Raw genomic sequence first — 13712 nt, forward strand, 5'->3', positions numbered from 1 at the left:
TCAACTGTCTGCTCAGGGGAAAACATACAATGTAGACAAATACTAATAGACAGGTGTAGAAAGGCAGCGCAGATTATCACCTTCACAGCCTCTTTGCCTGTATAGCATTTATTTTAGGCCTTTTCATGTATCATCTTATCTATCACACCATATTGACTTTGGTGTGTATGTGTGTGTGTGTCTGTATGTGCACGCATTGGCAGGTTTTATGTAGTATGTGTGTGTGTTTGTGTTTTACTCCATCAGAGAAGCTCAGCTGCAGTGCAGCGCAATGCCGGGTGCCATGCTGGCACTAATTAAACATTCTCATCAGTCCATTGGCTTAATTAGATGTGTCTGTTTCCTTGACTGCAGAAATGGAAGGAAGCAGAATGAGGTGTGAAAGAGAGAAGAGGTGTTTTTTTAAGAGCAGGAGTGAATGAAAGAGAAGTTAATTTGTCTGTAAGCCAACAAGTGTTTCAGTTTGACAAGTTCTGAATGTGTGTGTGCAAATGAGAAAAAAGGGTTTCTGGCTGTGGAAGGGAAATCAAGAAAAAAAGAAAGGGTGTGTGTGTGCAGACAGGGTGAGGGCCTGGGGGTGTGTTGGGGTTGCGGGTTGGAACGCTGCAGGCATCCCTGCTCCATCTGGTATGAGCTGTACTGTAAGTGACCTAATACAGCCCTGCACAAACATACACACTCAAACACATACAGGTAGTGCACTAATATCCTATTATATGCTGTGTTCCAGTGTGATCAGCAGAGCCCCAGGGCTGAAACTGGTGGTAGAGACCCTGATGTCATCACTGAAGCCCATCGGCAACATCGTGGTCATATGCTGCGCCTTCTTCATTATCTTTGGCATCCTGGGAGTACAGGTGAGAGGGGAGGAAAAGGAGGATACGGACAGAAATAATGAGAGAACAAAAAGACAGTGAGCAGTCTAGACGGCTGCGACACAGAAACATTATCCTCCTCCTACCGCGACATGTGACAGACAATTCTTCACTTTCTCCTGTCCCGTCTTGGTAGTACATACATCACGAAATCTTAGCAGAAAACTACTTTTTCCATGCACTCTCCACATTATAACTCATATGCTAGGACACTTATGAATGCTTATCTGGTCGCAATGGAGATTTCATGGCTAACAGCCCAAAGACAAATCTATTCCAATGAGCTCTTTGCACTTGCCGCAGTTCAAGCACCTGCCTATCTGCCATCAGCATGTTTATGCCCATAAACCATCTATCCAAGTAAAGTAGTGCCATGAAGGGTTAACGGCTGTGACGATGAGGGAGTGATTTGAAGCTGTCATTTGTTAAAAGGCATCCGTAGAATTCATTGTACTCTCCCTTACAAGACTAGAAACAGGGAAAATCAGCTAACCTGGCTCCGTCTCAAAATCCTTCAAAACAAAACCCAAGAACATGACTTGTTGGATATAGTTATTAAAAAATCAGAAATTCTCTGGAAATTGTATGAATCTTCTGGAAATATACAATATATGAAATGCATGTACTTACATACATGTAGATATATACCTGTGATCATATATTCATTTACTGTATGTATATATCTGTGATACATCAGTGTGTATGTTTATAGATGCTTCCCTCGAACATTACCCCCCTAACCTTGAAATAGGATTTGAGACAACTAACATGAAATAATTTCAGTTAACTTTAGCAAGAGTTTCAGTGACGATAGATGGGTAGCTACATGAGTATGGGATAGGGTAAGATTCGGGAGCAGGAAAGTGTGTTTAGTAAAAAAATCCCTTGTGTAACTATCCCTGCAGCTAGTAAACACAGTCTGGGGAAAACAAGGAAAGAATACTGAATGATTTCAGTGACCAAGACCTCTTTTAACATACATATGGGAATATGAGTATTGTTTTAAGATAGACTTGAAAAAAATATGAACCTGTTATTTAACAGCATTTCTAATTCTAATGTTAGACTACTGCTCCTATGGAGGGGTGATTAGGAAAAGAATGATGACCACTTAATTGTAATGTATACACACATGAAGGAAAATGTAACTTCACATAGTTACTCATTCCAAGAAATCCCTACTTCTATCTGAATTTACGCCTTTTTGACCCCTCCCCCTAATTTCTGAAACCAAACTTACCACAAATAGCATAATTTAGTTTTATGAATCAGTTTTCTGTTGAGGTCCACTGTAAAATAAAGGGTGTTTCTGTGTTTTTCGCCTCAGCTCTTCAAGGGGAAGTTCTTCGTTTGTCAAGGAGAAGATGTAAAGAACATTACTAACAAGTCAGACTGTTTGCAGGCCAGCCACAAATGGGTCAGACACAAGTACAACTTTGACAACCTGGGACAGGTGAGCCCTCAGAAATGCCAGTAAATACATAAACAAATGTTCTGTTGAACTGCTTCAAGGTGAAGTTTTTGCAAGACTTATAGTGTAGTATGTATTTCTGTCTCACCCCTTCTACCCTTTCTCTGTCTCAGGCTTTGATGTCTCTGTTTGTTCTGGCGTCAAAAGACGGCTGGGTGGATATTATGTATGACGGACTAGACGCTGTAGGAGTTGACCAACAGGTAAATATATTCAAACTCTCTCACACACCTACACACACGTCTGTACACAGAAACACACGTGTAAAATACATATCATTTGGCTATAGCTGAAGAAAATCATTTGGGACCATCCACTCAAAAATATGTACTGATACTATCTGTTAGCAGTCATTCATAAGTTAGAATTCATTATGTACATTGTAAAAGAGGGCTTCTACTGTGAATGTCTATAAAATCCTCTGTATCCCGTCTACGTTTCAGCCGGTAATGAACTACAACCCATGGATGCTGCTGTACTTCATCTCCTTTCTGCTGATCGTGGCCTTCTTTGTGCTCAACATGTTCGTGGGCGTGGTGGTGGAGAACTTCCACAAGTGCCGGCGCCACCAGGAGGCCGAGGAGGCCAAGCGCAGGGAGGAGAAGAGACTGAAACGCATGGAGAAAAAGAGACGGAGTAAGGAGAAGGAGCTGGCTGGTCGGTAGTCTTTCCACATCTTTCTGAGTCCTGCTTGATTTGAGCCTGAGCCTTTTTTTTTCTTTTTGCTTTTTGATTTGGTTTGGCCGAATCTGGAAGAACGCAATTAGTGAGCTAGTACCAACTACAGTTGCTACTCCCTTTACCCTCGACCATCCTCTTTTCCTTTCCGTAGGCCCTCCGGCTAGATTTTGTTGCAGTTCGGTGGTCGCCTATTCTGGCTCTGCAGACTCTGCTACAGACTGTGGAGGCTCTTCTTCAACTCCAGCATCAAATTGATCAAGTCGGATGTTAAGAAAAGCTTCCATAATAGGCCGGTTTGCAGAGCTAGGACAGCTGATGGCCGGTGTTAGCCCCCCTACCTTTCCCTCCTCCCTTACCTTGCCTGGTCTACCGTAGACACCATGCTTGGGATGGCCCCTTGGAGCATGCCCAGTAAGTGCTGACAGATGGGGCTTGCATGGTGGTGGGTATACAGAGCTAGAGGGAGGGGGAGTTGTTGATAATTTAATCGCCCTAAACGAAAACGAGACAACCCCCCTCCCTTCCTCTCTTCTGCATGTGGTTTAGTACAGCCGCAGGGGTAGGGATAGACTGAAATCTGGAAGAAAATGAAGAGTTTCCCCTTAGTTTCTCCTGTAGAGCTTAGATCACTTTGGGTGAGATTTGTAGGAGTTAGTGCTAATTCCCTGCCTGTTCCCCCTCCCCTCCGGCTGTATAGGAGTTGGTGACAAACTGCTTGGTTTGTGTTTTATTCTTTCCACTGCCTCCTACACGCAAAAACACAAGACCTAGCATCTGCTAGCATTAGACTATTTGTGAATTTAGTGCCTATTCTTACAGGATATTACCCACATAATCCAAAGGCACTTTCTTTCAAACTTTCTACAAGGAGCAGTGGACACTATTGGTTTATTAAAGCTGAAAAAAATCCCTTTGTCTTCCGTCTATAGGACATCATTTTATTTGACGATAGGAATGTTTCCGTCTCTTGAGAAATACAGATGGAAATTGATCTTCCTTTTTCAGGAGGGGTCTGCCAAGGGTATCCAACCAATCGAGAAAAACTCTCCCAGACCCTTGCACACTCAGTCTAACACATGTACATGTTATATCTCAAGAGGCCCTTCCCTTTTTCTTGAAAGCACACAAAATCTTTCAGAATTCTGAGTTTCCCAGTATTTGCTTTTTCTTTTTCTAATTTTTGGTTTGAAAAGTTTGTTTTATTTTTGTCTGGCTTGGAATTTCTGGCCAGGAAACCTTTTTTATATATAGTACTGTTTATGGTGAAAAAAGGGCAGGATGTTGGTTTATTAGCAAAATACCAACACAAAAGGCAAGGTTGCTTATCGAAAGAGACAACTTACTGATGTAACTCAATAGAATACAGTTTGTAAGGTGGTTGTAAATGTCTGCTTTGGTTTGAGAACTTTGGTTTGAGAGTCAACGGCTTCCTGATTGTTACAAAACAAAAAAGTGTTAATCCAAAAAACTGGACTCAGAATCACTGGAAAGACAAAACGTAGGAACACAAACCAGCTTAATCTTTCATCGCTTCCTTCTGGCCTTACTCCATCTCTCTTTCCCTCTTTCTCTCTCTTTGACTCTCTCCTGTTTCTAACTCTCAGCCATCCTTCCTTCCTTGCTTTCTTCTGCTTCTCCCTGACTAACACGGTCTCATTCCTCTAGATTTATTGGTTCCGGGGGTGAGTTGGGCCCTCTCTGAAGGCACATTGAAAGGTACAGAGTTTCCAGCATGTTCTGTGTGTCCCTTTAAACCCCCCACCACTACCGACCACGACCACCCACCATGGTGGCTAGAGTTCTAAGTTCAATGATCATGGGAGGTAGGGCGCCATTCCTCGTCCCCGCCCCCCTGCCTCTCTCCCATCAGCCCTCAGTCCGCTGGACATGCTGTTACCTGTTTTCTCTGTCGTGGCTTTGTCTTTCACAGCTCTTCCACACCGTCCGCGATCCATCCACCGTCCACAGCACTGCACCGCTGCACCACCACCACAAAAGAAGAAGACTCTGGTCTAGTTAGATTGGCAGGGAATCTGAGCTGGACACATAGCGAGACAGGGAAGGGGCACTGTAGTCCCATTACAATGCTTTCAGTAGACATTTAAAGAATAATTCCAGTTGTTTACATCTCAGGCCTTATTTTCATTGTGATGACCATCTTTTCTGTTGGTTGTGATAATATTGTGCTCACCAAAGTAATTGCTGAACACGGTGACATTGCTACAACAAAGTGTGACAGGGCAAGAGACATTAGCAGTAAGACTATCAGACAGGTTGTAACAAGACGAAAGCTTTGATCATACTTTAGTACAGACCATAGTTTAGCATGTTAGCATGCTAACATTGTCTAATTAGCAGTAAACACAATGTACAGCTTAGTTTTGCAGGTATTTGGTCATAAACTATAGTGCTGGACAAAGTGAAAATTTTGACCTACTGGTGGCTCTAGATGAAAAGAGCAAAAGTCACTGGAATTCATCCGCTTGGAATCATGAATGTCTGTACAAAATGTATTGGAAATCCATTCAGTAGTTTAAGCTGTAGCTTTTTTCAGTCTGAACCGAAGTGGTGGACTGACTGACAGACTGACATTGCCATCCTTAGAGCCATGCCGCTAGTGTAGACAAAGAGTCTACAGCCACGCTAGCAGCTCTGTGGGACTCTACTTAGGCACAATGATACTTTGAACAAGGTTATTATTACCAATAGGAATGATGGCCAAAGCTGTAATAATAAGGCCCAAGTTCTGATAACTCAGACTTAAACTCAGAATTATCCTTTAAACTTGACTAATTTGGTGTGTTTCTCTTTAATTGTTTTTTATAGTTCCAGCTCACTGCTGTTACAGTAGATCAGAGCCAGAGAGATTAGAGAGCTTGAACAGGTTGTTCAAGGGATGCCATCTTGGATGAAGAGAGTCTCTCTGTTGCTAATGTTCTCTAATCATCATCTATTAAAGGTCATTGGTCTCCATTAAAGGGCATTGGACAACAGAAATTCAATCAAGAACATTCTTTTATTTCCCCATCGAGTCCGAGTCTGACTTAAAAGCTTAATTTAAGACAACCAGTGCCAACATATGTAAATGTAATGACAGTAAATTAAACTGCAACAAACGTCTTCTTGCTGCAATCTCCACATCTTAGGCTCCAAATAGCTTGTTTCACTTACTATGATGGCTTAAATAGTTTCTTTGGTGGAAAACAATCTTCTAGTTTATCTGATGTGCATCAGTAGGATACCATTATTAAATCATGATCTAAATAGAATTAAAGCTCTTGCCAAACTGCATACATTTATCTCGACCTAATGGCTGATTTACTACAACACACTTTGTACAAAGGTCACAGAAGTACAAGTTGTTATTAAACAGGACCACAGCAGGTTTGTTAACAGCAGTTGGCTCTTGTTGGGCATAAAGGTCATCTCAGGGCTGGCTGACCAGTCTGAGTGGTTTGCTGTGGCAACTTGTTTCCATGGCAATCTGGTTAAGGTATTTTTATGATAGGTGGGAGCTACTGAGAGGTGTATTAGATAGTGACGACCCCTTCCCCAACTCTGCATTATGAAAGGTACAATGTCTGTAAAACAGGGGCACATTCCTGAAGGGTAGACTTGGCTGCGCAAGATTGTATTCTTGTGTTTTTGTGTGTGTGTGTGTGTGCATATGTGAGTGTGTCAGGGAGCAGATGGTTGCAGAACAGGTTTTAAAATATGCAGGAGCTGCTCTCATCCCCACATCCCCTCTCCTCTCAGTCTGGATGACTGTCTGAGGGGCGAGCAGGACCCCTGCACCCCTTTGTTGATCCTATGCGGCATTTCACAAGTGCTTGCAGTATTTTGATATTTTTACCCAAAGGTAATTACAGAAGTGCCAAGAACACAAAACACACACACATGAAATGCAGCGTCCACACAGTGTGTTACTTACGTATTTGTGTTAGGGTGGTCAACACTCAGAGAATATGGTGTTTTTGCGTGTGGGCGTGTATGCGAGTCACGCACAGTGTGTTTGTGTGTGGACTCTTATCTTTAGCTTGCAAGGCACTGGAGCCCCCTTTTCTGGAGGCTAGAAGGCTGAGAGAAACAAAGAGAGGAGAGGAGATGATGGAGGAGGCGCATTAAGATTTTGACTGACGATGGAGGGAGGAGGAGAGGAGATACATAGCGGTGGAGGGGAAAGGTGGCAGAATTACACAAACACAAACAGACACACGCACACAATGAAAAGTTGGATCAAATTGTAACTATGCAACTCTATGTAACTATAGACATGCATAGATTAGAAACCCATATAATCACGGACTATGCTGACGAGAGCATGCTAACATGCTCACAACGACAATGCTAACATGCTGCAGGTAAAATGTTTCCAATGTTCACCATCTTAGTTTAGCTCTAGGTGAGACTGTCCAAAAATGTGCACCGTTATCCCCATATTTAAACGATATCACGGCCGTATGTGATATTGTCGTACGACATGTCATTCGAACCACTTCTTTTCTAGCATAACTCACCCCCTAAATATAACTATTAACACAGTTTTGAAAGAAAAAACGTTCAAGTGCAGTCTCATTTTAAATGTCTCCTTCAGGGACCTGAAACACTTGCATCCTGAATTTACTTATGAAGATTTGTGACTTGAAAAGGCACGTGTAAGAGGTTGAAGGAAATGGTGGTAATCATGTAGACACGTAAAAAAAATCTCAACCATACACAGAGGTAGACATGCATGCACTCTGACACACAATGAACTACACAGACACACGCACAGTCACACACACACAGTCACACACACACACATCCAGGACGGCACTAGTTCCCCTCAGGGTCAATGTGAAGTGTCTCTTTGTTTGAGTTGACTTGTTGTGTTGAGTCATGCATTCTGCAGTCAGAGTCAGCTGCTTGTGACAGACACATCAGGAGAAGCTACAGTACATTGCACATGATGTATGCTGCAAATTGTAAATATAGTTTCAGTGAGCTATCAGAGAGATGGCATGCTGGATATTTTGACAGACAGCAACTTGTATCAGAGTAATGATGCTCTCAGTGTTCCTGCACTAGTCTATAGGCTGCTGTTCGCAGCAGTAGCGGTATAGGTAGTAGCAGTTTCTCAGAAGTGTATCACTCAAAAACTCTATATAACACAACCTTTATTTTTACAGTCAATATCTGAAACATATAGATTTGTGGGACAAGATATCAGCGTAAGTGAAGTAACCTATGAATTACCATGATGTGCCATGCCTTTAGGGCTGCAACAGATGATTATTTTCATTATATGTTACTCTATGCGTAATTTTTTTAAATTGTTTAGTTTAAAAGATAAGGATAAATGCCCATCGCAAGTTCCCAAGTGTCATCTTCCATTTTGTCTGAAAATAGTAAAAAAAAAACTGTCTGTTTGTAATGATATAACATAGAGAAAAAATTCACATCATTACATTGGACAACCTAGAACTTTGACAAATATTTGGCATTTTTATTTACCCAATTAGCTAACTTAAAATTCTGTAAATATGTTGCCTATCAATTCTGTTTTTTCAGCATTACATGCCTTTCATGCCATACCTCAAAGTCTTTGGGGAGCTTCACGAGCAAGTAACATTACTTGCGACATTTGATCCTTACTGGCAAACAGCTTCCTAGAAATTATGTTTATATACTACTTATTTGTTTTGCCAGTTACGTTTTGTAGTAAATGTTATTGCCACCAGAATTATATTCGGTTAGAATGTTTTTTTCCAGGGAACAAAGTGCCACATTTTTGTACCATACGGAAGTTGTAGGCCGGTGATCAGGGTACCAAGCGCAAGACTTGCGTTCCATGTGTAGTTAGTTTATAAGCAACAAAATCACTGTGGTTTAGGTTAGGGAAAGATCGTGATTTTGGCTAAACTAAATGTTGATTTTTTCGATATTAAACCAGACCACAATCTTTCGCGAGCCTTAACCAAGTGCCTTAAGTTGCCTCAACATTGCCTCAACAAAAAAGTTTAATCATACTTTAGTTGCTGGGAGCAGATATTCTAATGCAAGAGGTAGGAAAACAAATGCAATATTTTATCACTGAACATTTTACAGATACATTCAGTATCAACATTTTTCAACTTGCCGTATACGCCTCATTATGTTGATAAAAGACCATAGATGGCTCTATTAAGAGGTCATGAAAATATTATCCTGACGCTTTCTGTAAATACCTTGTCTTGCTGATTTTTGTTGTATGGAATAGCTAACAGACTGTAGTTATTATGGCTTCTATTCTGTGTCATTAAAGTCCCAGGCTCATTTGCGTTTTAATTTCAAGCCCTGTATAATATATTCCTACTCAGGCAGATCTGGTAGAGTTTAGTAACTTTACAGTAAACCTACTTTACATTAACATCACTATAAAATTTCATAGTTGATTTTTTTCTAATAACTCGTATTACTGTTGGCGTCAGCCTTTAGCACCAGGTAAACGCTGTTTAGTTGTGTAAAGGTTGTTTAGGCTTACTCTTCACTGCATTGCCGAATTAGAACCATGGGACATATTATAATGGTAACTAAATATAAATACAGAAATGTCTTTTGTTGGTCAGTTTAACACCGGGGCAGAGAGAGCTTATAAAGAAGGAGAGGAGGAAAAGGAAGAGAGGCTAACGAAGGTAAACTAACAGAAAGAACAAGCAAGGCTAAGTTATGTTATATTATATGTTGCTTTGTGTGCTTAGGATATGAGTTTGAATTTCTAATTGTCTACTTGCATGTCTGTGTGCCATGCTAGCACTCCTCCTATAAGTCAGTCAGAGAATTGTGGCTTTGCCATGTTAACAGATGGCCCTCGACTTCCCAAACGGGCTGAACAGATCAACACTGTAGCCCAGGCAGCTCTGTCTGGGTCAGCCCCCGCATGAGTTCACTCCATCATAACACTCTCTCATCACATCTCACCCCAAACAGTCATCATATCAAGGAATATATGTGCATGGAAAAATAATGTATACACCTCAAACACTGCAAGCACACACAAAGGTGAGTTTATGTAGTCATCTTCATATTTACTATGTGTGTCACACTGTAAGTTTCTGTTGCTTTTTGCAGTTTGATATAAGCTGCCATGATTGACTGTTATCCTCGAATTGAATAATTTTGTTATTTTTGGCCACAGATGTCATAACCTCTTTCCCCCTCTGTTGGTGGTCTCATGTTGCTTTGGAAACGCACACATTTAAGTGCTGATTGCCAGTGGTGCCAGGCAAAATAGTGCAGTACATTCTAGACCTGCAGTGATTCCTACAGCTTTCTGTAAATCAGCCTTCCATTCAGAGTCCAACAGCAGCTCTTAGCCTGCTGTTTTTCCACTCATGGCTTCTGTATGTTACCAATTTAACTGCACACAGCCAGTGACTGCAATCGAAGCACAACCTTAAAGGTGCCCCGTGGAGGTTTTTTATAAGCAAACAAAAGTTTTATTTACATTCACTATTTCTCACCAAAACACATTGTGTGTATCCTTGAGACCTACCTTTTCTACCTCATAAAACATTTGCAGAGCCATTTTTGGAGTAATTTGAAACCTTCACTGTTTGCATCCATGTTTGCTTACCAGCAGTCTTTTTCTCTCTCGCCTTTGTTGGCACATTTCATGGCACGTTACCACACTGTCGATCAGTGGAAGAGTGTGAAACTCTCAGCAGGACTGTGCGTCGCATCGGCAAATGTGTGAGTACGTCCCCGTTCACCAAATACTAACAAAACAGGAACCCAGTCAAACATCGCTCCATAACACTACTAGCGGTCGCAGTGTACCTTTAGCTCAGAGTTAAAAACTCACCCTATACTTTATGAGTAGTGTGACGAAGGAAGGAAGTGATATCTTACCTACTGCCACCACTTACCTTCATGAAAGTGGTGAAACTGCAGAGCATCTGGACCAAAAGCGATTTGTTAACATACCAATCAAACAGCTAAAAGGTACCCTGTGAAGTTTTTGACCACTAGTAGCACTATGGAGCAATGTTTTTAAGAGTGGCTCCCTGTTGGTATCGTGCGATGTGATGCACATTCCTGCCACTTGTTTCACGCTCTTCTTCTAATCAACAGTTGGTGGCAGTAACGCGCCACGAAACGTAGCAATGCATCCATAAAGGCAGGGAAGAAGAAGACTACAAGCTAGCAAACATCAATTGCACAATTTAAAATATTTTTTTTAAATGGATTTGCAAATGGTTTACGAGGAAGTCCTGTTCCATGAGGTGTTTACATTATTCTGGATACTCCATGCAGGTGACTTGGTAGAGCACAGTGCAATTTGGCTAATAGCTTGATCTGTTGCCTGCTTTCCAAAAATAAGCTATTTTCAATTCCAATTCTAACAAGCATATTATGTAATAAATTTACAAAGAGCTTGCAGTAAGGAATCATATTTATCTCTGAAACACTCGTTTACTGGATGCATTTTCTTTCCAAGTGCATTTTATTTCTTAATGCAAATCACACATATTAACAAGTAATAAAACTTGTGATGAATCGACTAATTTACAAACTGTTTGAATAACAGCATGAAAACATCTGCTCATATTAAACCTAATTAGAATAGTCCAATCTTACATTTAGGATTATAGACTTCACCATAGAAAAAACAACTTTTTGAAACTTTAATAATCCCAAATGCAGGTCAAATTGACTTTGAGGTTTGGAACGTTTTCCAACCTTTTGAACCTTTTTAAGTCCACCCAAATACATGTAAATCTTAAGCTAAGCCGCCACATAATGCAAGTTTCTATATCTCAGGTCAGTCAGTAAAGAAATAGAATAGGGCTTTAAATTTCTGATGCATATATAATGGTTTTTCCTTTTGCAAAAAGTGCGCTTACAACTGTGCAGATAATGGAGTCAGCAGCTGATGTGGATGTGACTGTTGTATTCTGCATGTAGGTTCATAAATCCTCATCACCTTGAGGTGGGTAAACAAAGTCATTTCCTATGTTGTGGTGTTAATCTCTGTTGTCAGTACACGGCCAGCAGTCAACAGCAAGACGAGGATAATAGGATCATCTCACATATCGTTTACCCTAGCGCCAAACACACACACATACAGACATCCAAGAACATAAGTGTGGGTATATGCAAAGCAGCTTGACATTCCATGAATAGCTGTTCTTCATCTATTAGCTCACACACACACACGGAGACACACAAGCCAGCTGGTGCCAATCCCTAGCTGTATCTGGGTCAGAGCTAAGAGAGATGAATCTACCGGAGGTTTCACGTTGCCCCTCTTTCTTTCTTCAATTCCTCTGTTGTAGCGATGTAATTAATAACACCAGACCTTTAGGGAGGGGGCGAATAAGAGAGAGTGAGCAGGAGAGGGAGAGGAGGGAAACAAATCGGAGAAGGGAACAGAGAAAGAGTGAGAGGCGGTGACATACCTTGGCAAAAAGTCTCAGAGATGCAGCTCGGGGGTGTAAAAGTTTGATGCCACAAGGTGTAGGTAGCAGTGTTAAGTGAAGAGTTAAATGCGATGAATCTTTCATGACTTTTGGGGGTTAGCAGCACCTGGAAAAAATGTTACTGCGACTGCTGGGGGTTACGCCAGTGGGTGTATGTCAAGGTTTCCTGGTGTTACGTACCCTACTTCCCACCCACCAACTGACATCAGTAAACTAAATTGTAATAGTCAAGTCAAACTCAACCACATGATGTATTAATGTTAACTTCATCCATTAAACTAGCTAGCAAAGCTCATTTCCTTCCTGGAAACATTAAAAATATTAGTTCATCCATAAATCTGGAGGCATGAATGACTGATGATGGATATGTACTGAATAGCTGACAGCAGAAACTCATGGATTGTTGACGTGCCTGAAAAGGGTAATCAAAAGTATCAGAATGAGTAATAAAGCTCATTAATTTCCACAGAAGGCAATGTTCATTAATAATAATAACTGCTGCGAAAGAACATACAGTAAATACTTAATTTGATTGAAAAGCTGTCTGTAATTTGTGGGAGAAAAAACTGCCCCAACAACACTCGCTATGAATGTTTCATGTCGGAAACTTTCTCTATGAATATTTCATCTACAGGAATGTCAAGAAGAGAACAGCATGGAGCAGAGTGGCAGCCAGTCTCACACTGTAGTGCTGCCCTGCTGCACTGAATGTAGTGATGAAGGAGACATGAGGTGGACTTTGAATTTTCTTTTATGTCTCCTAAGCAGGAGAGTTCTCTATGCAGGGGTCCAAAACCAAAAGCTGTGTCTTAACCTATGTGTAAGTGTGCATATGTGGTATTTCCACGAACAGGCATTCAGTTCAAATGCTGAAGTAGCAGATGAGCTGTGCAATGTGATTAAATCAGGATGGACATGACACACATTCCATTATTATAGTTATAATTTGGGCATCACAACTGATCAGACCAAGTTGGACCGCGTCTGTTCCAGTCTGGGCCAGTTGCTGTTGGAAATTAGCAGATGTGTTGTGTTTAAGGATTCTGATTGGATTTGATTTGTTAGATTTTTGCGGCTGGAATCAGGATCGTCAACGTCAAGTATCAGGAGAAATAATAGTATAGCAAGACTAAGAGTCTACAGCCATGCTAGTGGCTCTGTGAGGCTAGATGCTAAAGACAGCATGCTAAAATGCTAACATGCTGATGTTTAGCAGGTATAAGGTTTACCATTTTTACAATTTTC

General features: G+C 41.1%; 1 protein-coding gene across 2 annotated transcripts in view; it reads left to right on the forward strand.

Moving 5' to 3' along the window:
- cacna1g (calcium channel, voltage-dependent, T type, alpha 1G subunit) overlaps nucleotides 1–13712 on the forward strand; it is a 258783-nt gene that overhangs the window by 205935 nt on the left and 39136 nt on the right. The window contains exons 24-28 of one of the 2 annotated variants that reach the window (XM_044179327.1): nucleotides 731–857; nucleotides 2203–2328; nucleotides 2460–2549; nucleotides 2790–2982; nucleotides 4693–4743. In XM_044179327.1, coding sequence (XP_044035262.1) covers nucleotides 731–857; nucleotides 2203–2328; nucleotides 2460–2549; nucleotides 2790–2982; nucleotides 4693–4743 — 587 coding nt within the window. The remainder of the gene's footprint in view (nucleotides 1–730; nucleotides 858–2202; nucleotides 2329–2459; nucleotides 2550–2789; nucleotides 2983–4692; nucleotides 4744–13712) is intronic. The other variant, XM_044179328.1, reaches the window with a different exon arrangement.

Source organism: Siniperca chuatsi, linkage group LG20, assembly GCF_020085105.1.
Source record: "Siniperca chuatsi isolate FFG_IHB_CAS linkage group LG20, ASM2008510v1, whole genome shotgun sequence".
NCBI classification, from domain to species: Eukaryota; Metazoa; Chordata; class Actinopteri; order Centrarchiformes; family Sinipercidae; genus Siniperca; species Siniperca chuatsi.